General features: G+C 43.6%; 2 protein-coding genes across 6 annotated transcripts in view; one reads left to right on the top strand and one right to left on the bottom strand.

The window, feature by feature from the left end:
* Positions 1 to 14,976, top strand: part of intu (inturned planar cell polarity protein) — a 50,831-nt gene extending 35,855 nt beyond the window's left edge. For 2 of the 5 annotated variants that reach the window (XM_046319029.1, XM_046319026.1), the window contains exons 5-17: positions 2,136 to 2,254; positions 2,696 to 2,785; positions 3,378 to 3,455; positions 3,706 to 3,889; positions 4,533 to 4,586; positions 4,853 to 4,915; positions 5,410 to 5,649; positions 5,905 to 6,119; positions 7,860 to 8,169; positions 8,354 to 8,448; positions 8,628 to 8,817; positions 11,669 to 11,808; positions 13,401 to 14,976. In XM_046319029.1, coding sequence (XP_046174985.1) covers positions 2,136 to 2,254; positions 2,696 to 2,785; positions 3,378 to 3,455; positions 3,706 to 3,889; positions 4,533 to 4,586; positions 4,853 to 4,915; positions 5,410 to 5,649; positions 5,905 to 6,119; positions 7,860 to 8,169; positions 8,354 to 8,448; positions 8,628 to 8,817; positions 11,669 to 11,808; positions 13,401 to 13,512 — 1,890 coding nt within the window. In that variant the 3' untranslated portion in view covers positions 13,513 to 14,976. Of the gene's footprint in view, positions 1 to 2,135; positions 2,255 to 2,695; positions 2,786 to 3,377; positions 3,456 to 3,705; positions 3,890 to 4,532; positions 4,587 to 4,852; positions 4,916 to 5,409; positions 5,650 to 5,904; positions 6,120 to 7,859; positions 8,170 to 8,353; positions 8,449 to 8,627; positions 8,818 to 11,665; positions 11,809 to 12,315 lie in introns of all 5 variants that reach the window. The other 3 variants (XM_046319027.1, XM_046319025.1, XM_046319028.1) reach the window with 2 other exon arrangements.
* Positions 14,958 to 21,769, bottom strand: ino80b (INO80 complex subunit B). The gene is given in 6 exon segments (XM_046319030.1): positions 14,958 to 15,673; positions 15,675 to 16,007; positions 16,211 to 16,389; positions 17,861 to 18,003; positions 18,276 to 18,549; positions 21,204 to 21,769. Coding segments are annotated over 6 exon segments (1,107 nt in total). The 5' UTR covers positions 21,247 to 21,769; the 3' UTR covers positions 14,958 to 15,538.
* Positions 21,770 to 25,124: the final 3,355 nt, after the last annotated feature.

The raw sequence follows: 25,124 nt of genomic DNA, 5'->3' as shown, positions 1-25,124 counted from the left end.
TCTCTCTACACCAGTACTCTCTCTCTCTCTCTCTACACCAGTACTCTCTCTCTCTCTCTCTCTCTCTACACCAGTACTCTCTCTCTCTCTCTCTACACCAGTACTCTCTCTCTCTCTCTACACCAGTACTCTCTCTCTCTCTCTACACCAGTTCTCTCTCTCTCTCTCTCTCTCTACACCAGTTCTCTCTCTCTCTCTCTACACCAGTTCTCTCTCTCTCTCTCTCTACACCAGTTCTCTCTCTCTCTCTCTCTCTACACCAGTTCTCTCTCTCTCTCTCTCTCTCACCAGTTCTCTCTCTCTCTCTCTACACCAGTTCTCTCTCTCTCTCTCTACACCAGTTCTCTCTCTCTCTCTCTCTCTCTACACCAGTTCTCTCTCTCTCTCTCTCACTCTCTCTACACCAGTTCTCACCTCTCTCTCTCTACACCAGTCTCTCTCTCTCTACACCAGTTCTCTCTCTCTCTACACCAGTACTCTCTCTCTCTCTCTACACCAGTTCTCTCTCTCTCTCTCTCTCTACACCAGTTCTCTCTCTCTCTCTCTCTCTCTACACCAGTTCTCTCTCTCTCTCTCTCTCTCTACACCAGTTCTCTCTCTCTCTCTCTCTCTACACCTCTCTCTCTCTCTCTCTCTACACCAGTTCTCTCTCTCTACACCAGTACTCTCTCTCTCTCTCTACACCAGTACTCTCTCTCTCTCTCTCAGTTCTCTCACTCTCTTCTCTCTCTCTCTCTCTCTCTCTCTACACCACCAGTCTCTCTCTCTCTCTCTCTCTACACCAGTTCTCTCTCTCTCTCTCTCTACACCAGTTCTCTCTCTCTCTCTCTCTCTACACCAGTTCTCTCTCTCTCTCTACACCAGTTCTCTCTCTCTCTCTACACCAGTTCTCTCTCTCTCTCTCTCTACACCAGTTCTCTCTCTCTCTCTCTCTCTACACCAGTTCTCTCTCTCTCTCTCTCTACACCAGTTCTCTCTCTCTCTCTCTACACCAGTTCTCTCTCTCTCTCTCTACACCAGTTCTCTCTCTCTCTCTCTCTCTCACCAGTTCTCTCTCTCTCTCTCTACACCAGTTCTCTCTCTCTCTCTCTACTCTCTCTCTCTCTCTCTCTACACCAGTACTCTCTCTCTCTCTCTCTACACCAGTACTCTCTCTCTCTCTCTCTCTACACCAGTACTCTCTCTCTCTCTCTCTCTACACCAGTACTCTCTCTCTCTCTCTCTCTCTACACCAGTACTCTCTCTCTCTCTCCAGTCTCTCTCTCTCTCTCTCTCTCTCTCTCTCTCTCTCTCTACACCAGTTCTCTCTCTCTCTCTCTCTCTCTACACCAGTTCTCTCTCTCTCTCTCTCTCTCTCCAGTCTCTCTCTCTCTCTCTCTCTACACCAGTACTCTCTCTCTCTCTCTACACCAGTACTCTCTCTCTCTCTCTCTACACCAGTTCTCTCTCTCTCTCTTTCTCTCTCTCTCTCTACACCAGTTCTCTCTCTCTCTCTACACCAGTTCTCTCTCTCTCTCAGAACTTGGAATTCGAAAACACATCAGCTTGTCCGCCGATTATAGAGTAGGAGAAATGACAGAAGTTGTTGTGTGTAGCCTGTGTGTGTGCATTTTGAAATCTGTGTTTCTGTGGGTACACACACAGTGTGAGTGTTTTTATATTTATTTTGATGGAAAAAGGAGGACTTGACAGACTTGACAGGTGGAAGCAATATGGTGGAAGCTGATTGTTAGGTCAGAACATTAAGATGCATCTTGAAGACTGTGCTGGATAGAAATGTTTATTACTAGGAAACCAATCATAGTTTCAGTGCCTGAGGTGTATACTACATAGCAGGATGGAGGAGTTAGCCAGCTAACGTGCCTGAATATAACTTTGTCTGTGGTACAAGTGTTGGTGTTGTTGACCCAGAGGTGAATGTCTGGCATTTTTAAGGATTCTCCCAGCTTTTGTCCTTGTTTGCTTTTGTCCTATGAGGCCCTACTCCTCATTTACCCTCCCCTCAGCCAATGTCCAAAGTGGTCGACCCAAACTCCCCCCGGCCCTCTCCTGAAGTAGTCGGCTCAGACAATACAGGGGAGCCTGCCCCGTGCTCTGTCTTCTCTAACAGAATGTCTGTCTGTGTACTTTCTCAGCAAGAGATCCTGTACCAGTACCCTGTTTCTGAGGCGTCCAGCCAGCTGAAGGGAGTCCGAGGGATCTTCCTCACTTTGTGTGACATGCTGGAGAATGTCACCGGGGGACAGATAGTCAGGTAAACAAAGTCTGTACAATCATATACATATTGTGGGAGCTCAGTAAGAATTCCAATGAAATAAGAAAATGTCCACTTCCTGTTTGCCGTGGCCTCCAGAAATACTGAAGAAGTTTATTGGGAACAGCAAATAGAGGGTTAGGTTAGTCAGGTAAGACTGCCACAGAGGTAGTGAATATACAAAGCCCCAATTAAATATACGAACTACTAAAAATGGAAATTCCTGCCATGGTTATATTTCTTCTCTATCTTTTCTCCTGCACCGGTTCTTCCTCTCGCTTTCCTCTCCTCCTCTCCCCCTCTTTCTTTTCTGTGCTCTAACCTTCTGCCTTCTCCTCCCCCTCCTCTCCTCTTCTGTCTTATTCCCCCTCTTTTTTTTTGTCTGCACTCTACCCGTCTTCTCTTTTTCTTTCTCCTCCTCCCCTCCATCCCCCTCATCAGCTCGTCTCTCCTGCTCCGTAAACAGCTGGTCCATGTGGGCTACTGGAAGGAGAGCAACAACCTGCTGGTGATCGGCCTGCCTGCTGAGAGGTACCGACCAGTGGAGGCTGCAGAGGGGAGGATGGCTCATAATAATGTCTGGAATGGAGTAAATGGAATGGCATCAAACACATGGAAACCATGTGGAAACCATGTGGAAACCATGTGGAAACCATGTGGAAACCATGTGGAAACCATGTGGAAACCATGAGGAAACCATGAGGAAACCATGTGGAAACCATGACGAAACCATGTGGAAACCATGTGGAAACCATGTGGAAACCATGTGGAAACCATGTGGAAACCATGTGGAAACCATGTGGAAACCATGTGGAAACCATGTGGAAACCATGAGGAAACCATGTGTTTGATGTATTTGAAACCATTCCACTTATTCGGCTCCAGCCATTACCAAGAGCCCGTCCTTCCCAATTAAGGTGCCACCAACCTCCTGTGGTATCAACACATCAAAGTCATCCGAAGTCAATCATAGCATCAAATACATACTTCCATATTCAATACACCGTCTCACTCAATCACATGTCAGCTAAATGTTATAGCTTTTCTTGACCATGTGCCCTATTAATATTTTTGATCTCCTCCTCCTCGTTGACTGTGTGTTATGTTCTCTTGTTTTCTTCAGGGTTCCTCTGCTCTCTCTGCAGACGGTAGTGGGAGGTGTGGTCAGGACTCTCAACGTGATGTATGGATCTCTGGGCAGGTCTGTTGACGGTCTCCAGTCCTGGTCATTGACTAGGGATGCATCCTAAATTTGACCAAAAGTAGTGCACTATGTAGGGAATAGGGTGCCATTTCGGATGCTGGTTTGATTTCCCGGTTCAAGCAGTTCCAGTTTTTCTGGCTTCCCATTTGATGCTGTTATATTACATCAAACCTAAATAAGCTTTTTTTCCCTCTACCTCTTCCCATCCTCCATCTCTCCCTCCATCTTTTCATCCTCTCCTTCTCAGTGCATTTTGCCAGGTGGACCATGCCCCCAGACTGGACCATTTCTTCTGCCTGTTCTTCCAGCAGCTGATCCACCCCTCCAGGTTGAGTGGCAGCTCCGTGCCCACGCCCCCTGATGTCTCGGAGACTCTCTTCCTGGACGGACTGCCGGCGGTCCGATGGCTCACCCTGCCTCCTGAGATAAAGGTCTGCATGGGCCACAGCTTCGGGCCATGGTTGTGATGAAGCACTTCCTGTTCATTTTTGTCTTCACCATTTGGTGTTTGTGCTTTCTCATGCTTTAACTACCTTTCTTGTCCTATGAAAAGTGTTTTAGACTCGCATGTCAGTGATAAGTTTAGGAATTTGCTCTTGCTATAATATGACTGGGCTTTTTTTGCAATCTTGATCAGGGATGGGCAACTACGTCCTCTGGGGCTGGAGTGGTGTCACTCTTTCCCCCCATCCCTAGCAAAACACAGCTGATTAAACTAATTGCATTCTAATCTGAAGATCATGATTAGTTGATTATTGGAGTCAGGTGTGTTAGCTGGGACTGGGGCAAAAGTGTGACACCAATCAGGCCCTGAGGACTGGAGTTGCCCATCCATGATCTTGGATGTCTTTATTGATTTATTATGTCTCGTCTTTGCTGCCCTCTGCTGTCTGGCGGTAAAAATGACAAGGGATCCTGCCAACCAGTTTTCTGCTCAGACTCTTTTCCAATGCGAGATGCTCCAGAGCATGGTTGACTCTGCAGCCATTGTTAATGCAGAAATAACTCACTACATCTGTGCTGTAAAATTACAATTGTATGTCAGAATTCTATTGATCGTCTGTCTATTCACAGATGGAGGTTGACACTGTTCTCTCAGACTTTGAATCGTCAGATTTTGGAGAAATGGTAAGTCAAATCGTTACATAGGACTCTGGTCAAATCGGTGCACTTTATAGGGAGTAGGGTGCCATTTCATTAAACAGAGCCACCAGCTGTCTCCTTCCCTCTGTTGGGCCTAGTAGTGAGAGGAGAAGGTGAGTCTATTTCTGGACCTGCCTGTGGATATTTAATGAGCCAGTGAGTGAGTGAAAGAGAGAGAGCAGCAGGCTACTTAATCATTCATGTCTGACCTTCTGAAACTGATAATGAAGATAGTCCTCTCTCTCTCTCAGTCAGAAGACTTCTATGGCATGAGGCGTCTCTACGTGACGCTGGGCTCCTGTCTGTTCTACAAGGTGGGTGACACACACACACACACCTGACACCTGTCTGCTGGATCGCTGGTCCTTTCCACACACACTTGACACCTGGGCCCACGGTGAAGTCCAACACCTCACAGACACCCTTGGATGGATAGGAAGAAAGAGCCAGTTAAATGTGATTATATAGATAGCATAATATCACCCAGGATAACACACTGTACTACTTCATTCCCTGGATGTCACACCATCAGCCTAACAACTAATGCTTGCATATGAATGATGTGTAGAAGAAGTAGGTCGTTCAGTAGACTCCAGTCTCCATCACCATCACCTTAAGTGTAGAGAAGGTGTGGCTCTTTAATAAGATCAGGCAACCTGTGTTACTAAAAATATGAACACTGTTTTATATTTATTGTGTGATCTGTGTGTGTGCGCGTGTGTGCGTTCTTTTGTTCCTGTGTGTGTGTTCTGTTTGTCTACGTGTGTGTGTTTGTTCCTGTGGGTGTGTGTTCTCTGTCTCTCTACAGGGCTACCTGATAGCCAACCACCTCCCCAAGGAAGACCTGCTGGATGTTTGTCTGTACTGCCAGCACTACTGTCTCCTCCCCCTGGCAGCAGAGCAGCGCGTGGGCCAGCTGGTCATCTGGAGAGAGGTGTTCCCACAACATCGCACCCAGAACCCCCAGACACAGACCAATAACAACCACTGTACCAGGCCCGGCTACTGCCAGCCACAGGGACGCTACTTCCTGCTCATAGTGGGACTGGTAAGATTGTAGTATTAAATAGAACACTAAAGGATGGCCATCTTGGTCTGGAAAGCTTTCATTTTAGAAACACATTATTTTCTTCTGCATTACTAAAAAGAAGAAATGCATCTTAATCCAGTTAGACTTGATCCCTGACCAAGATGGCTGCCATTATCAACTTAGACACCTATCAACCTTTTCCATCTAGTGAGTTGACCCTTTTCCTCCCAGACACTTCTGTGAACCCACACATTCTCTCTCCTTCTCCCCCAGAGGCATTTCATGCAGTGCGTCCTCCTGGAGGCAGGGGGCTGTGCGTCCCCTGCCCTGGGGGCCCCGGGACCTGACTGTGTGTACGTGGACCAGGTCAAGGCCACCCTCCTGCAGCTGGAGGGGCTGGACGTAGGGATGGAGGAACGCCTGGCCGCCCCGCCCGCACCCTGCCTCTCTTGTGCTGACTGGTTCCTCCCCTCCTCTGCCCGGGACAGGTTAGTTTTAGTTTAGCAGTTAAGTTAAATACTTTACAACAAATTAACCTTAGTTTAGTAGTAAAACACACATACACATTTAGGATCTTAATTTAAGCCAGTTTGCTACACCTGGAAAATAAGTTTGCAGCAACAGGAAATGTGAATTATAATTAATGTACATTTTTGTAGGGGTTGATACCTTTTTCGTAATGGAAAATCAAGTCTGAAATTTCAAAGTGGAAATGACAAACTTCAGAAGCCTTTTTAAACCTTGAATACAGAGTTTTCAGAAAGTATTCAGACTCCTTCACTTTTTCCGCTTAGTTACATTAAAGCCTTATTCTAAAATTGATTAAATACTTTTCCCCCTCATCAATCCACAAACAATACCCCATAATGACAAAGCAAAAACTTGTTTTTAGACATTTTGCAAATGTATTAAACATAAAAAACAGATACCTTATTTACATAGCTATTCAGACCCTTTGCTATGAGACTCAAAATTGAGCACAGGTGCATCCTGTTTCCATTGATCATCCATGAGATGTTTGTACAACTTGATTGGAGTCCACCTGTGGTAAACCCACAGTTGACAGTGCATGTCAGAGCCAAACCAAGCCATGAGGTCGAAGGAATTTCCCGTAGAGCTCCAAGACAGGATTGTGTTGAGGCACAGATCTGGGGAAGGGTACCAAAAGACACAGTGGCCTCCATCATTCTTAAATGGATTAAGTTTGGAACCACCAAGAAATTGAGCTATCGGGGGAGAATGGCCTTGGTCAAGGAGGTGACCAAGAACCCGATGGTCACTCTCTAACAGAGCTCCAGAGTTCCTCTGAGGAGATGGGAGAACCTTCTAGAAGGACAACCATCTCTGCAGTACTCCACTAATCAGGCCTTAATAGTAGTGGCCAGACAGTAGCCACTCCACTTGGAGTTTGCCAGAAGGCACCTAAAGGACTCTGACCATGAGAAAAAAGATGATCTAGTCTGATGAAACCAAGATTGAACTATTTGGCCAGAATTGTGTCACGTCTGGAGGAAAACAGGCACCGCTCATCACCTGGCCAATACTATCCCTATGGTGAAGCATTGTGGTGGCAGCATCATGCTGTGGGGATGTTTTTCAGCGGCAGGGACTGGCAGACTGGTCAGGATCGAGGGAAGGATGAACCGAGGAAATTACAGAGAGATCCTTGATGAAACCCTGCTCCGGAATGCTCAGGACCTCAAACTGGGGCGACGGTTCACCTTCCAACAGGACAACGGCCCTAAGCACACAGCCAAGACAACGCAGGAGTGGCAGCAACGCTTCCCATCCAACCTTGAGAGGATCTGCAGAGAGGAATGGGAGAAACTCCCCAAATACAGGTGTGCCAAGCTTGTAGCGTCATACCCAAGAAGACTCGAGGCTATAATCGCTGCCATAGGTGCTTCAACAAAGTACTGAGTAAGGGGTCTGAATACTTGTGTAAATGTGATATTTCAGTAGTTTTTTTTGCAAAATAAATGGAAAAAAACGTGTTTTTGATTTGTTATTATCGAGTATTGTGTTTAGATTGTAACGTAACAAAATGTGAAAAAAGTGAATGGGTCTGAATACATTCCAAATGCACTGTACACTAAAGGTTTTACATTTCCTGCATTGCAGGGAAGTTATACTGCAAAAGGGTGATCAAATTAAGATCTGACATTGGTATAAAATCCTCCAGGATGAGACAAAGTGGTCAGAATACTTACTTCCATTGTGGTCCTCAGGTTGGACACCATGGCTGCATCGTCCCCTGTCCTCAGTAAGCTGGCTGGGGCTGTGAAGCCACCGTCCTCCACCCAGGGAGGGGGGAAGGGAGTGGGCAGGAGCCTCTTCGGAGGGGGTGCCCGGAGACCTAGCCCCCAGAGGAGTCAGTCGGACAGTGGGAGCGAGGGACAGCCGGAGGGGGGTGTAGGAGGGCAGACAGGGCTCAGTCCACACTCCACCCCGGACTCAGCCCGGAAGCTGGACGGGCGGAGAGACTCGCTGGGTTCGGGTGGATCTGATGGGAGTGGAGCCAGTGGAAGTATTTTCAAGGTATCGTCATAACCTTCCCCCTTGCTAAGGTTCCATCAGCTGTATTGACTTTGATACCTTACATTTGTTAGACACGCATACACAACTAGGAGAAAATAGAGTTTTTAGTGAGCACAGTATGCATGGGAATCTATGGCTTTTGTCATTTACCAATGGACATTTTGTTTTCTATTTGTTCCCCTAGATTCCCAAGATGAAGCACCCTAACCCATTCTACCTGGGCACCCTGAAGAAGAGTCTGACAGAGAGAGAAACAGAGGAGATGTACCACACCATTAAGTGAGTGAAACAGGCCAGCAATGTTAGACCATTATTACAACAAGGATAAACTAACTTCTAACACCCCATTCTATTCCATTCCATTATTTTCTATTCCATCCAATCTATTCCATTCGTTTCTATTCCATCCATTCTCTACTATTCTATCCCATTCCACTCTCTCTGTGCTGTGTTCCCAGGTTGACATCTGGGGCAGAGAACACTCTGTTCCACTATGTGCTGATGGAGACAGTACAGGGCATCTTCATAGCTCCTACACACAGGGAGCTGGCCCAGCTCAGCGGCTCCATCCACCCTCAGCTCATACGTAACTTCCACCACTGCTGCCTCTCCATACGGGCCACGTTCCAGCAGAGTCTACCGTCCAGGGTGAGATACGAAACACACACACATGGGTGTGTACATGCACGCACATACCCAGACACACACACACACACACTCTCTCTCTCTCTCTCTCTCTCTCTCTCTCTCTCTCTCTCTCTCTCTCTCTCTCTCTCTCTCTCTCTCTCTCTCTCTCTCTCTCTCTCTCTCTCTCTCTCTCTCTCTCTCTCTCTCTCTCTCTCTCTCTCTCTCTCTCTCTCTCTCTCTCTCTCTCTCTCTCTCTCTCTCTCTCTCTCTCTCTCTCTCTCTCTCTCTCTCTCTCTCTCTCTCTCTCTCTCTCTCTCTCTCTCTCTCTCTCTCTCTCTCTCTCTCTCTCTCTCTCTCTCTCTCTCTCTCTCTCTCTCTCTCTCTCTCTCTCTCTCTCTCTCTCTCTCTCTCTCTCTCTCTCTCTCTCTCTCTCTCTCTCTCTCTCTCTCTCTCTCTCTCTCTCTCTCTCTCTCACACACACTCTCATATGTAACAATGTGTCTGAGTTGTAATAGCCTCGTTGCGAACTAGGCTTCCCTAAAATGGGAAGCCTGGGGATGTTCCATGGCAGAAATCTAGAGGGGTCGGAACCCGTTGTAAATCAGTGACGCCTTGCAACACGTCAAACCAATCAAATTAGTGACGTAGGGACAACATTTTCTCTGTTATTTCGAGATGTGCTAAAGCTGCAGCAAGAGGGGAGAAATGGCCTACAATGCTGACCTGAGGGAAAGCATGAGGGACAATAAATAGCTAGCCACAATGTGGTTTGTTTTGATAAAGTCAGCTAACCTTGTAAGCTACCTAGGTAGTTAGATTTCTCTCAACATTATAAAGCCTACACATTGTTTTTATAAAAACAGCATATTATTGACCTAAAAGGTCAGCTGTATTCGTCCAGTCGCTAGCTTATCCAGGGTCAGTGATACCATGTGCTGTCTATCTATGGGAACAACTGCAATCATTTTGCATGTAACATTCCTAAAATGAATGAATGACTGCAGTGCCGAGGCGCCACTCCAACCTGGGTTTTGATCCCAGGCTGTTTCACAACCGGCTGTGACCAGGAGCCCCATAGGATGGCCCAGCGCAGTCCGGGGCAGGGGAGGGTTTCGCCGGTGGGGATTTTCTTGGCACATCGTTCTCTAGCGACTCCTTGTGACAGGGCAGGGCGCCTGCAAGCTGAACCCGGACATCAGTCGAACAGTGTTTCCTCTGACACATTGTTGCGGCTGTAGGCTAACTCAACTGAGCTGCTATCTAGTTAACTTTTCACACTGTTAAACTAAGTTAATTCAATGTCATCAGCTAGCTAACTTCCTATTAGATCGCTGCGGGTTAAGCGAGCAGGGTGATAAGAAGTAGCAGAACACACCTGTTCAGGGCCTGGTTAGTACTGGGATGGGAGACCGCATGGGAATACCAGGTGCCGTAAGTCAGAAATGTATATAAAAAATACAATACTACCCGTAATGCGCATCCCCTATACTACCGTTGACCAACCTTGCTCCACTGATCCCTGATCCACTGGGTGAGCAGACTTCTATTTGAACCCAGCAATAGCACACTTGATTATCATCTCATTAGATTTGATATGTTGAATCAGGTGTATTATTGCTGGGCTGAAACAAAACCCTGCACACCCAGCAGACCTCTAGCAGGATTGCCCTGCTCCAATTCTAATAGGTTTATACATTGTGTGTGATTTTTAACTGTATTTTGTATACAACATTTGCTAACATATAGGATATACCCTTAGTCTCTTGGGATATTCATTGGGACCTCTATTAATCTGCAAACATGCTTTCACAGCTTCCCATATCTGTGGACAGAAAACATCACAAAGAAACAGGCTTCAGAATACTCCAATTAGACAGCACTGAATATTATGTTGCTATTATCTCTCTCCTCAAAGTTGTCCTCTCTAGGGACTGGAACGGGAGAATATTTTCAGAATGTCCTCCCACAAAATGACCTGCCCTGTCCAGTAGCCTTTACTGACAGCTGATTACATCAAGATAGAGATCTAATAGGAATTTAGCCAGCTGATGACATTTGATTAACTTAGCTAAACAGTGTGCAAAGTTAGCTAGATGACAGCTCAGTCGAGTTAGCCTGCAAAGTGTCCTACTATAGCAGGCTAGCTAGCGTATAATACATTGTTTTTAACATTTAAAAACTGTATTTACTTACTTGAATAGGTTCTCCCGTTGCATGTTTTTTTGGTTCTTACAAAAACAAAATAATGGACAATCTTTACGATATTTTCGGTTGTAGCACGCTGCGGTCTAAGGCACTGCATCTCAGTGCTAGAGGCGTCACTACAGACCCTGGTTCGATCCCGGTTTAGAAGGTGCTAGGACGTTTGACTTTACCAGCGTAATCCACTCTCAATTTCAATATATATAAATCGCAGACTGTCGGCCACACTTGATAACTTAAAAAATAGCACTTGAAACTAGCATAGGGAACAACTACCCAGACGGAAAACAGTGATGCACAGAACACACAGCACCCCTTCTATGGGTGTGTGGGGGGGGGGGGTTCTTGAAATCTAACATCCTATCAAAATCTTGCAGTTGAGGAATAACAGGGCATTATCTGTGTCATATTTTGATGCTTGTTAAATTGTAAAAAAATATATTAAAAAATGCCAATAAATATATTGTACAAAAAAAAACATCTTGCCGTTGGGAGCCAGCAAACAATTCAAAACGTTCTTGCAATACAAATTTCCAAGGGAGGTATGACAACGATGATTTTTGGGATGTATGGCAATGCGAGACTAGAGTTGGAACAACAAAGGTAGTGTTTATGTATAACATCATAGACTTCTCGGTCTATATAAATGTGTTTTTATCTCTGTTAGCAGGGTAGGCGGGGTACAGACAGACCCCAGAGGACCCATGGGCTGGGCCCAGTGAAGGAACACGGGGTTCTGTTCCAGTGTAAACCTGAGAACTGGACCGACCAGAGGAAGCCTGCTCCCACCATGACCTACTGGGTGATAGGGTATATGACAGTGCAAAATACTAAATGGTACCCTGTTCCCTATGTAGTGCACAATTTAGAGACCTAGCCAATATAATATATGAGGAAACATTTTGTCTTCTCACGTACCCTATTCTCGATATGCTGTAGACTAGATTTGACCAGAGCGGCTCAGTGTACTATATGGGGAATAGGGTGCCAAATTAAGACTAAGCCAACTGTGTCTGTGCTTACATAGTGTGGCAGCCCACCCAACTCCACTGTATATGATTGAGTCTCCTATTATATTTATTTAGCCTCTGTTGCTATACAGGGTCAGTGTTATGAATTATGGCTTTGTGTGCGTTGGCAGCATTATGAGTGATGTCTGTAATGAATGTAGGGTTTGTAGTGTAGGGATGGTGGTCTGTCCTTGTAGAAATGACTGATGGCACTTTGGTTCTGTCTCGGGCTGTTGATTTTGGACGCCCTCGTGTGTGTGTGTGTGTGTGTGTGTGTGTGTGTGTGTGTGTGTGTGTGTGACTACAGGTGGCCCTCGGGGGGAGAGGTCTGTCTGAGTGGTAAAGAAGGGAAGTAAAACTGTCTGGGTGGTAGAGTAAAGAAGGGAAGTAAAACTGTCTGGGTGGTAGAGTAAAGAAGGGAAGTAAAACTGTCTGGGTGGTAGAGTAAAGAAGGGAAGTAAAACTGTCTGGGTGGTAGAGTAAAGAAGGGAAGTAAAACTGTCTGGGTGGTAGAGTAAAGAAGGGAAGTAAAACTGTCTGGGTGGTAGAGTAAAGAAGGGAAGTAAAACTGTCTGGGTGGTAGAGTAAAGAAGGGAAGTAAAACTGTCTGGGTGGTAGAGTAAAGAAGGGAAGTAAAACTGTCTGGGTGGTAGAGTAAAGAAGGGAAGTAAAACTGTCTGGGTGGTAGAGTAAAGAAGGGAAGTAAAACTGTCTGGGTGGTAGAGTAAAGAAGGGAAGTAAAACTGTCTGGGTGGTAGAGTAAAGAAGGGAAGTAAAACTGTCTGGGTGGTAGAGTAAAGAAGGGAAGTAAAACTGTCTGGGTGGTAGAGTAAAGAAGGGAAGTAAAACTGTCTGGGTGGTAGAGTAAAGAAGGGAAGTAAAACTGTCTGGGTGGTAGAGTAAAGAAGGGAAGTAAAAACACTGGAGTTAACTTTGAGTGAGAGGCTTGGAGTAGCAGACCACCATGAAACAGCTGGGTTTCAGTGGCAGTTAGACGCATACTGGGCAGAGAGCTCTTAATTTATCAAGGTGGTCCTGTATTGCCTACTCTCCTGACCTCTAGGGCTTTTTGTTCAATTTTTTTAATCACTTCGCAATTATGTCCTGCCTACCCATGCTCCTCTGCCTTGGGTGCGGCCCAATAATATCTCCTTTCTCCTGAAATGTGCACTCGTTCACTATTCCCCACAAAATGAAAATAATTGGATTGGTGGAGGCATGGGCTAGAGAGCGTTTCCATATACCAGTCAATTCCTTTAAAATCCATGAAGGGAAGTGAACAAATGCACACTTCAGGAGAATGTAGATATTATTAGGATGCCCCAGAAACCCACTCTTGCCATTTTCCTCCTCTTTCTCACTTTGAAGCTCTGTTGTCTCTCTGTGTTCCAGCCGGATGCTTCTAGAACCCGTCCCTCAGGAATTCTATGTGTGTTTTCATGACTCCGTGGCAGAGGTTCCCGTGGAGATGGCCTTCCGCCTATCTTTCGGCCTGGCCTTGTGACGAGCCGTCTGCCTACAGTCTCTTAATGAACTCTGATAACACTACTACCTACAGACAGCGGTGCACAACCCTGGGTTCTTTTCATTAGGCATCAAATGGGAGAAAACTGATAGAAACCGGGAGGGGCTACCTGAACTCCAATGAGAACCGCTTGTTTGTTTCCCCGTCACAAAATATTTTACAACAGTACACCCTAATGAACACGACCCTGGTCTTCAACGTTTCATAGTCGACCTCAACGCCTGCTTACTGTCTGTCTGAGATATTGCGGGAACTAAGACTTGTCTTGTTCCAGACAGACATTGATCACCTGACAGCAGATAAAAGGAAAGACCAAGGTTGTTCTCTGTTAGACTTGGACCAGCTCCAGTGGAACAGCAGGGGACAACGCTGTGGAACATTCAGATAGAAATATATTAAATAGAAAAAAACATGCCTGATATGTAGAATATTATTGTAAGGAATCACATCAGCTCTATTCATTGCATTTCTATCTGTAACGTCTCTCTACACTTGCCTACTGAACGATGCCCTGGGTTTACTGGATGCAACAATTTTGTGTCCGAAATGGCACCCTACTCTGTATTGAGTGCACAGCTTTTGAATCTGGTCAAAAGTAGTGCACTATGTAGGGAATAGTGTGCCATGTAGGACAAGCCACTAAACTCAATAATACCTCAGAAAACAGGCTGCAGGGAAAGCATTTTGCTGCTGTTCTGACTGTAGAAATATAATCTCATTCTAGTTCAGTGGTTCTGACATTGCTGTTCACTTATAGGTGCTACACATAGGATTTTTACTTTTTAATTTCTGAAAATGTCCATAATATATCTGCAGTAATAGTGGAATGACAGTGTTTCACAGTGCTACTTACCCACCAGTGTTATGATTGGCTGTGATATTTGCCTATTGATTTTGGCCCGCCAGAGCAGCATCTGACTTTGGCTTTGTTATCTAGTGGAAATCGCTCTGTCATTTCCTGGTTGTAAAAATTCTACACTGTTCGCGTGAAAACAAGCACTGGATAGTGTAGGGAATCATTGTACAATCTAAATTGCTGTGAAATATTTTGCAATTCACCTAGCATAAGGCTGCATTCAAAACAAAACTCCCCCTCATCCCATTTCCCTGTAACATGGCAGAGAATTGCACTTGAGCCTTTACTTTGGGTTTTGGTCCACCAGCTCAAACATCTGACTGCTGAAATTGCAGTGCAAAAATCCTATGTGTAGCACCTTTTAAGTGTGCCTGACCAAATAATGTGACTGTTCTTGCTTGCTAGCCTCTCCACATTGGCATGGCAACCGCCTTAAGTGGAGTTAAATTCCTATATGTTGTTGAGTGTGGGGGGGTATTGTATTTAAGATGTACAGTATTTTGCATAGAAGTCAAATCATTTGTGATACAAATGCACCTTTGAGTCTGTTGATTAAAATAAAAACCTGTTTTGGTTTCCTGGGGTAATTTTCTCAATTTATCAAACAGTGTGTAACATGTTAACATGATGCTATACGGTGCTTTACAGCTTCCTAAATGAATACAAAACCATTAACGATATATTTACACAAATGAAAGTCCTTCATGATCAACAGGCAAAAGAGCACTGTAATTTTAGGAAAAAGCTGATTTACTTCAGCTGATTCATTTCACAAAACAAGGTTACCTTGTTAAATTGTTATACAATCTACATCACGTGGATTTCCACAAACAGAGGATCTAGAAATGAAATACAAACTGGCTAATGTGGCTGTAGCCTCCATTATTATGATGAGTGTTATCAGGGCTAAATTTGACTGACTGACTGATGCATTGATTTGAACAACATTCATCTCTTTTGTAAGTACACATAATTATGTCATTAGTTTGCCACCAGAAATGCAGAGGAAATGACCAATTACTGGACATATCAAGAAAAAAAAAGAAAGCATTTTTATAATCTGCTAAATAAAAAATATCCACCTTGTCCTTTGATTTAGCCCTAGAGTCTGTATGGCCAGCAAGCCAAAACCTTCCAAAGAGGTCAAGTTCAAGTGGCTCTCTCCACAACAAGGACCAGATTCTTCTTGTAGCACTCCAGACTACAGAGCGGGATCCCCGTCTTGGAGCACGAGTACCTCTTCAGATTACTGCACCCGTTTACTCCGCACCCTACCGGTGCCGGTGGAGGGGGGCACGGGGGGAGCAGGGGTGGGGGCTAGCACCCCCTTGGGAAAGGAAATCCCCATTCCCTGGGCCGAGTCACAGTAGCGGACCATGGGACACTGGGCCTGCTTGGACTTGCGTTCCCTCATGCTCTTGATCTTGGCCTTCGAGGTCTTGGTGAGCCTCTCAATGGTCTGGTTCTTGTTCTCCTCTGCCTTCTTGGCAGCCTGCAGGCGCCTCTTGCGGGCACGCTCCTCCCTCTTCTGCATCATCTCAGCGGTCATCTCCTTCTCCTTGTAGCCCATGGGCAGCTCCAGGAGAGGCTGGTTCTGTTGCTTATGCAGGAGGGCTTTCTGTAAGACAGAAGCAAGCACACACACACAGTCAGGTACAGTAGAATGTAGACCTAAATCTATAGGGTTAGGGCATTTCTGTAACCTAAGTTTATAACCACTAGCAATTTCTCAGGTCATATCGTAACCTTAAATCACATGGTGGAGGGAAAAGTCAGAAATCTACATGTCAGACTAGCCTAGGCCTGTCTGGACCCTGTTACCTGTCTGGCTGTGAGCAGTGACTCATCGACCTCCTTCTTCAGCTCTCCGTTGTCGTCCAGCTCTCCTTTCTCCAGGGCGTCCAGCCACTTCTCCTCCTCGTCCACCGGCCCCCCCAGTCCCCCCAGGGAGTCAGAGTCCATGTCTGGCAGAGGAGACGGGTCCAGGTTACTGTCCTCATCTAGAGACAAGAAACAGACAAGTGCATGGTCAAGATATTACAATGACATGGCTGCGATCCAAAGTTTTACAAATTAATTAAAAATAAAGCTGAAATATCTTCAGTCAATAAGTATTCAACTCCTTTGTTAAAGCAAGCCTAAATAAGTTCAGAGGTAAAAATGTGTTTAAGTATCACAATAAGTTGCATGGACTTATTGGACTCTGTGTGCAATAAGTGTTTAACATGATTTTTGAATGACTACCTCATCTCTGTACCCCACACAGAATTATCTGTAAGGTCCCTCAGTCCAGCAGTGAATTTCAAACAGATTCAACCACAAAGACCAGGGAGGTTTTACAATGCCTCGCTAAGAAGGGCACCCATTGGTAAATGGGTTAAAAAAAAAATCTAAGCAGACATTGAATATCCCTTTGAGCATGGCGAAGTTATTCATTATACTTTTATATCAATACACCCAGTCAATACAAATATACAGGTGTCCTTCCTAACTGAGTTGCCAGAAAGGAAGGAAACCGCTCAGGGATTTCACCTTGAGGCCAATGGTTAATTTAAAACAGTTACAGAGTTTAATGGCTGTGATAGGAGAAAACTGAGGCTGGATCAACAATGTTGTAATTACTCCACAATACTAACCTAATTGACAGAATGAAAAGAAAGAAGCCTGTACAGAATAAAGAATATTCCAAAACATGCATCTTGTTTGCAAAAAAAGTAATACTGAAAAAATGTGGCAAAGCAATTAACTTTTTGTCCTGAATGCAATATTATGTTTTTGGGCAAATCCAATACAACAAATTACTGAGTACCACTCTCCATATTTTCTAGCATAGTGGTGGTTGCATCATGTTATGGATATGCTTGTAATCTCTAAGGACTGGGCAGTTTTTCAGGATAGAAAAAATAAATGGAATGGAGCTAAGCATAGACAAAATCCTAGAGGAAAACCTGGTTCAGTAAGAATTCCAACAGACACTGGGAGATGAATTCACCTTTTAGAAGGACAATAACCTAAAACACAAATCTACACTGGAGTTGCTTACCAAGAAGACAGTGAATGTTCCTGAGTGGTCGAGTTACAGTTTAGACTTAAATCTGCTTGAAAATCTATGGCACGATCCGGTGGTTGTCTAGCAATGATCAACAACCAGGTGTAGAAAGCTCTTAGACACTTAACCAGAAAGACTCACAATAATCACTGCCAAATGTGTTTCTAACATTTATTGACTCAGGGGTATGAATACTTATGTTTCTTAAAACATGTTTTCACTTTGTCATTATTGGGTAGATGGGTGAGTTTTATTTTTATACATTTTGAATTCCGGCTGTAACACAACAAAATGTGGAATAAGTCAAGTGGTGTGAACACTTTCTAAAGGCACTGTGTATAGTAAAGTAATAAGTTTAAACAGGAAATGACTTTTATATTGATTGGACATGATGAGAGTAAGAGACAGACCTTGGCACTCACCAAGCCAGGCCCGGTACTGCTCGAGTGGGACACCCTCAGAAGGCTCCTCATCGTCATCATCATCCGAGTCGTCATCATCGTCCACGATCATCAGAGGAGACGGGGAGCGGGCTACACCAGGGACCACACTGAATGTTGGCACACTGGTTCATTAAGAAAAAGGAGAGATAACGAGAAGGGGGTTAGAGTTTCAGGTCACGTGAACGCTGGACCTATATTTTGCATCAGAAGTCAATAGGAACTGATCAGGGCCCGGGTGAGTTTCTCCAAAATATAAAGAATATCTTTAGCACTAAAACCATGTTAAAACCATTGGTAGACAATGGGCAAACCATGATATTTATGTTTTCTGAGAAACCCTTGTTAAGCTCAGTAGTCTCTGTGTCACTTAAAATAGAAGCCAGCGAGGTCTCACCTTTTGGTCCCCAGCGTTTGGCCTCCCAGTTTGATCTTGAGTCGAAGCTGTGTGGGGGGCTTGAGTCGGAGCTGCGTGGGTGGCTTGAGTCGGAGCTGCGTGGGGGGCTTGAGTCGGAGCTGCGTGGGGGGCTTGATCAGGATGCCAGAAGATGACTCCAGGGCCTCTGAGTAGGAGCTGTGCCCGTCGTCACGGTGATGCTTCTTCTTGTGCTTCTTATGCTTCTTGTGTTTCCTCCTATGGAGGCTGTGTAACCCCAGGTGGTCTCCATCACCTGTAGTCACAGATAACCAATAAATATGTAGACAAAATAGACAAAGACAATCAGGCCTATTTAGAAGTGTTGTTCATAGGTTGGTGGTATCTTAATCGGGGAGAACAGGATCGAGGTAATGGCTCGAGCAGAAAAGGTGGAATGGTATCAAATACATCAAACACATGGTTTCAGTCCGTTCCAGCCATTATTATGAGTCCTCAGCAGCCTCCACTGGTGTATGGGCTCGGGCTCGGTTGTTTTTTTCTTCATATATAGACACACCCTATGTGTTTGAATAAATCAACTATATGCACTGAGCTTGTCTGATGCTTTAAGCGCAGTGTGTGATGAAATAACTAAGACACACAAATGACTCAAGGGAGAGTCCAATGGCCAAAAATACCTAATTTGTTTAGGAACATCATTCCCTATTCCCTCAACCCCTACTCTCTTTATGTAAAACATGTATGCATTATATGAACTTGACTAATAGGGCCTGACCTATCATAATCACATTAATAAATTGGTTATAACCAACTCCAAACACCGTAACACACCACGGGTACCAAACAGGTGCTTTTAGATCACAATATTATTATTTTTTCTTACCATTTGGAACAGTGTAAATTACACTAAATAAAGTATAAATGTACCAGTCTATATCTATTACAGCAGACTATAAACAGTTGCATGCATTCGTGAATTGCGGTTTATTTATTGTTTCGCTCCTTTTTTATTTAATTTTAAAACTAAAATGCTAAATTGCATTTCAAAGCGTGAATGACTCGTATGATGACATGAGCGAACGATTCATTGATTGATACGGTAGCCTTTTTATTGAAATAAGCCTAAGTAAGTTACAGTACTAAGACTAAAGAGGACAAGAGACCAACTAATGATAATGACATTACCTATTATAATGATGATCATAACAATAATTGTAATAGGAGAAGAAGATCAAGAAAAGGGCAGGCATAGGAGCGAGAGCTGCGTGCATATTATGTGAGACAAGCAGGTGCTGTTAGATTACAAAATGTGTTTTCTGCTCGTTTGGAACAGTGTAAACAACATGATATAAATGATAAGTAAAATCAGAGACCTCAACCCAATTGAGATGGTTTGGGATGAGTTGGACCCCAGAGTGAAGGAAAAGCTGTTCAACAAGTGCTCAGCATATGTGGGAACTCCTTCAAGACTGTTGGAAAAGCATTCCAGCTGACTACCTCATGAAGCTGGTTGAGAGAATGCGAAGCTGTCATCAAGGCAACGGGTGGCTACTTTGAAGAATCTCAAATATAATATTTATTTTGATTTGTTTAACACTTTTTTGGTTACTACATGATTCCATGTTATTTCATAGTTTTGATGTTTTCACTATTATTCTATAATGTAGAAAATAATACAAATAAAGAAAAACCCTGGAATGAGTAGTTGTGTCCAAACTTTTAACTGGTACTGTAGGTCATATAGGGAAAGGCGCCAATTCAACAGTACACTGAACATTAAGTTTCAGAACCGCTGACAGCAAACGTGATGCAACGCAGGACAAAAGCGCATTTGTTACACCATTATTCTTACATAATATAACAATTTACAATTTTAGTAGCACATGTCTAAAAGGCTCTACATGGTCAGTCCAACATCTGCAGTGGCTGTACAGCATTTACTGCGATGCGGCCTCCGTAGAAGTCAGAGCAAATATACTTTTTGCACTTCGTGGAGCAGAGGTGTTGGGAAGGAAGTTGTCAAGGAAGTGAGTTTGTGTTTATACAGGACCTCCTGACCCCACCTACCGTCAACCAATAATGTCAATGAGGAGCAATACGGAGCTCTCCACATTGTTACAAAATTTGAGAGGCATAGAGCAATGCAGTACAGAGCTTGATTTGACCTCTGCATGGCTCCGCAATTGCGTCACACTCTCCAAACGAAGCCTCTGATCACATCACAGATCAAGCATAAATTGGCTTTAAAAGCCCCTGCATGGTCAATCCGAAATCTGCATTGGCCGTGCAACATTTACGGTGATACGGCCTCAACAGAAGTCAGGACATTCATGCTTCGCGGAGCAGTGCAGAGCTTTTGTGATGGAAGTCAATTTGTGTTTATACATTTACATTTACGTCATTTAGCAGACGCTCTTATCCAGAGCGACTTACCCCGCAATTGCGTCACACCATCAATATGGCGCCTCCGACCACATTTTCGGATCAAGCATAAATGTTCTCTTAGAGTGATGGACTGTGCCATCCCCATGACCTCCGCAATGGATTAGTCCACTGAGTTAAGTGTCTTGTGCACCATGGAGTTTTTTTGAGAATGCTTGACTAAGGAAATCTCAGTTTATTGACCAGTCGACTAAGCAGGGTCAGCCCTACCGCATGACTGTTAGTGGCTTTGGATAAAAGTGTCTGCTAAATGGCATATATTATTATAATAATGCCATGTATGACTCAAAATAATGACAAGTGGCTTATGGACTGTTCCTAATGGCTTCTTATGGCAAGTGAATATGATGGTGTCAAATCTACAATTCACAACCAACCAGGCATTCGTATCCAGATGATTACAGGTTAGATCAGTAACAGAGAGGGGGGGGGGACTAAAAGAAAAACAGCCACGCTTGAGTCGTGGGAGCATAACATCAACAGTCAAATAAAATAAAAACTCACCTAAAAGAAACCTTGGGTGGATCATGTCTTTTCTTTTCCCCATTAAAACGACTATATGTAAATCAAAACAAGCAAAGGTGTCCTGCAAGTTTACATCACAGCAAGGTCGTTGGCCTTGATCTAGCTATATGCGGAAAAGTCGTGTTATCAAACGCGATAGCTTCTCGACGCACGAGCAACCTACTCGAGAGTTTTCACACGATTTGATAGCCTGGTAAATTGAAAATCATCTACTTTGCTAGCTAACGCAGTTGCAAGCACGTTTGACGTGACAAATAACAACTGACTAGCTAGATGGAATGATTAGCTATCTACTGTAGCTAACATTAGCCTTTAGATAAATTAGTTGCTCACAAATCAATGATTCACGGTGCGGATGCAGCTGCTTTCCTTCGGTTAAGTTCCTAGTTATTTGTACAAACGGAACAGTAATGATTATTATTCTGATTGTTATTATTTAAAAATACACAAGCCAGAGAAATCAAAACAAATAGCTAGCTAGCTACGTGCTAGCAGCAATGGAATATTTTCCTCGCGGGTTTCAATATGATTATTTACGTGTATTCGGGTACGCTGCCGCCACCCACCGGTGCGGCGGTGGAAGTACTGTCTAGCCTTGACTGTTACGTTGATCTGGTTCAGTATTCAATTATCGGAGATCATTTGTTACGATTTTATTATCAGGGATTCTTTTTTTTTGCATCATGCAGTTAGTTGATATACGTATAATTACTTGTACAGTAATCTCAAAATGATATACTTATTTTGCCCCCTGGGTAATGTAGGGCTTGAAAGTAAACATTTTACTGTAAGATCTACACCTGTTGTCTTCGGGGCATGTGACAAATAACATTTGATTTGGTTTGACTCCAGTGGACTATTGTAGTGAAAACTACATTATCCAGTGGCCACTGTACGTTTAATTGTCAAATGATTAAGGTCAGTCATGAAACAAACGTGGTTGTATACATAAATCTGTTGTTCGTCTGCTCAAATGTATTCCTATTATATGATTTGTGTGCACTATATTTCAGGTTTAATCCGTGCATTATGTTCTTTATTTTAATTTATATATATTTTTGTTGTTGTTGGGAGGGTAGATCCTCTTTAATATTGCAGATAGATTGCGGCTTCAATCAATTTAATGGTCTGCATCATTTCCAATCCCCCATATATATTATTTGTAAATATTTTATATATATTTTCCTATATTATTATTTTCCCCTAACCCTACCACCCCGCCCCTAATTGGAGTAAACTAATAGTGAGCAACTCTTAGGCTTCTACTTCCAGCTTATACATACTATGTACATTTTACGGACACAGAATATTTTAGATAGTTATCTTTTGTTTGTTTTTAGTCCCATCCTTCAGCTCGACTCCCCGTCCATCTATCTCTGAACACCATCCAGTCCCATCCTTCAGCTCGACTCAACCCCGTCCATCTATCTCTGAACACCATCCAGTCCCATCCTTCAGCTCGACTCAACCCCGTCCATCTATCTCTGAACACCATCCAGTCCCATCCTTCAGCTCGACTCAACCCCGTCCATCTATCTCTGAACACCATCCAGTCCCATCCTTCAGCTCGACTCAACCCCGTCCATCTATCTCTGAACACCATCCAGTCCCATCCTTCAGCTCGACTCAACCCCGTCCATCTATCTCTGAACACCATCCAGTCCCATCCTTCAGCTCGACTCAACCCCGTCCATCTATCTCTGAACACCATCCAGTCCCATCCTTCAGCTCGACTCAACCCCGTCCATCTATCTCTGAACACCATCCAGTTTATATTTCTATTTGCCATATATTTTTCAACTGTCCTGTGATGTTTCACAAAAGAGCCGAACCTTTCTATTCTCATAGATTCTACATATTGTAAATATTTTTTTTTGCTAAGAGTTGTTTTATACTGTTGATCGATTGACTAAGACTTTTTAAATCACCCAGCAGTGCTATTTGCAGAGTTAGCTCCAAATAAATGTTGCAATTCTTCAGCCATTCCCGATCTTGCAACCAAAAGCAAGGTACATATGGACAGTACCAAAACAAATGATCTAATGATTATGTCTCTTTGCAGCAAAATCTGCAGAGCTGGGATGGTTGTATCCCCATATACATATAAAACATTCCTAAAACCCGAAAATAAGTTACCTCTGGTTCGTTCAGCCATTCCTGTGTGAAAAATGAATGGGGAAGGAAAAGGGTTTTGGGATAAATGCTGAAAATAAGGTCTGAGGTTCACACAGGTTTAGGAGATTTTATATGTTTTCTTCTATGAGATCCTATCAGTCAGTTAACATGATCTTTATGAATTATGAAGTCTGTGCTTTCTGTGTCTTTTTATTATTACATAAATTCTAGTGTCGTTTGCTGATGAAGATTATCTCATCAGTGAAGGCTCCTCAGAGGAGGAAGGGGAGGACCATGCTCCTCAGTGAATTTCATAAAAATTGAAATTGTCAAAGATTTTAAAAGTTATCCTTTTTCGATAAAACTATATTAAATATATTCACGTCACCAAATAACTGATTGAAACACACGATTTAGCAAAGAAGGTCTACAGTAGCCTCAACAGCACTCTGTAGGGTAGCACCCTGGTGTAGCCAGAAGACATCTAGCTTCCATCCTCCTCTGGGTACATTGGCTTCCTTACAAAACCTAGGAGGCTCATGATTCTCACCCCCTTCCATAGACTTCCATAGTAATTATGACAACTTCCGGAGGACGTCCTCCAGCCTGTCAGAGCTCTTGCAACATGAACTGACACGTTGTCCACCCAATCAAGGGATCAGATCATTTATCTAGTACAGAAAGCATAAACTACAGCTAGCTAACACTGCGGTGTATAAAATGTGGTGAGTAGTTGACTCAAAGATTAACTATACTGACTATGAGGTTACTTGAGCTAATATGGGGACAACGATGTAAACTGTTTATAGAGGTTTGGCTTGGAAAGGTTTTCTTGCCTGGTCACATGCAGCTGATTTGTTGTGCATTGAAGTCCACAAGCAGCATAAGATGAGTGACACAAACCAGCCTGCACATGTCCTCTATTATTATTGTTATTGTTCAGCGTTTGGTTATTTTGACCCTTGATTATTGTTGTTACTGTTGTCCCGTTGACAACATTGATTTTTATCATTTTTATAATGTTAATATTGCAAATCTCCAAAGTAAGCTTTGGAAATATTTACATTGTTACATCATGCCAATAAAGCAAATTGAATTGAAATGATTACAACGTTGCTGTTATGAGAGTGAACTCTGTTTACCCGTGATCAGGTTTATTCATTTTGCCGATTCTGTTGAAAAACGTTTCTTAAACGGAAGCAAATGGAACAAAACCGAGATAAACATACCTGTTTGCAACTGATGGACTAATGATTACACCCTATTTCAGCTAGATGCAGGCAAGAGTGCCTTGCATTTGTCTCTCGGCCTGTGTGCGCACCAACATTGTAAACTTTCATTCATAGGCTAGGTTGCAGCAACCTCATAGGGAACATTTGAGAATCATGTAGTAGCCTAAACCTATCACTATTACATTGAACTGGGTGATTGGAATATGAATGAGAGTCATCCGATATGCTCTAATAGAAATAAAACCAGGCCCATGAAAAGAAAATGGTCCTGTAACTGTATCTCACAGAACAAAACTCTCCTCAGCCTGTGTTCACCACAGACCTTGTTTCTGGCATTTATCGAAAACCCCTACAAAAACGCCATTCAATTTCCCATAGGCTTTGCCCAACCAACCATGGCAGAGTTAGTGCCTACAAAAATACTCCAATACTATTGCTCTCTATTCGCGCTGCCTTTATTGCAAGATAATCCACTCCAGTGCTGCTGTATGCAGGAGCAGGACAACATAGTAACCTTATCTACTTAGGAGTTTAGTTCACAACCTACTACTGT

Source organism: Oncorhynchus gorbuscha, linkage group LG21 (genome assembly GCF_021184085.1).
Source record: "Oncorhynchus gorbuscha isolate QuinsamMale2020 ecotype Even-year linkage group LG21, OgorEven_v1.0, whole genome shotgun sequence".
NCBI classification, from domain to species: Eukaryota; Metazoa; Chordata; class Actinopteri; order Salmoniformes; family Salmonidae; genus Oncorhynchus; species Oncorhynchus gorbuscha.
The sequence above is the reverse complement of the archived record's forward strand: the minus strand, read 5'-3'. Positions and strand labels throughout refer to the sequence as shown.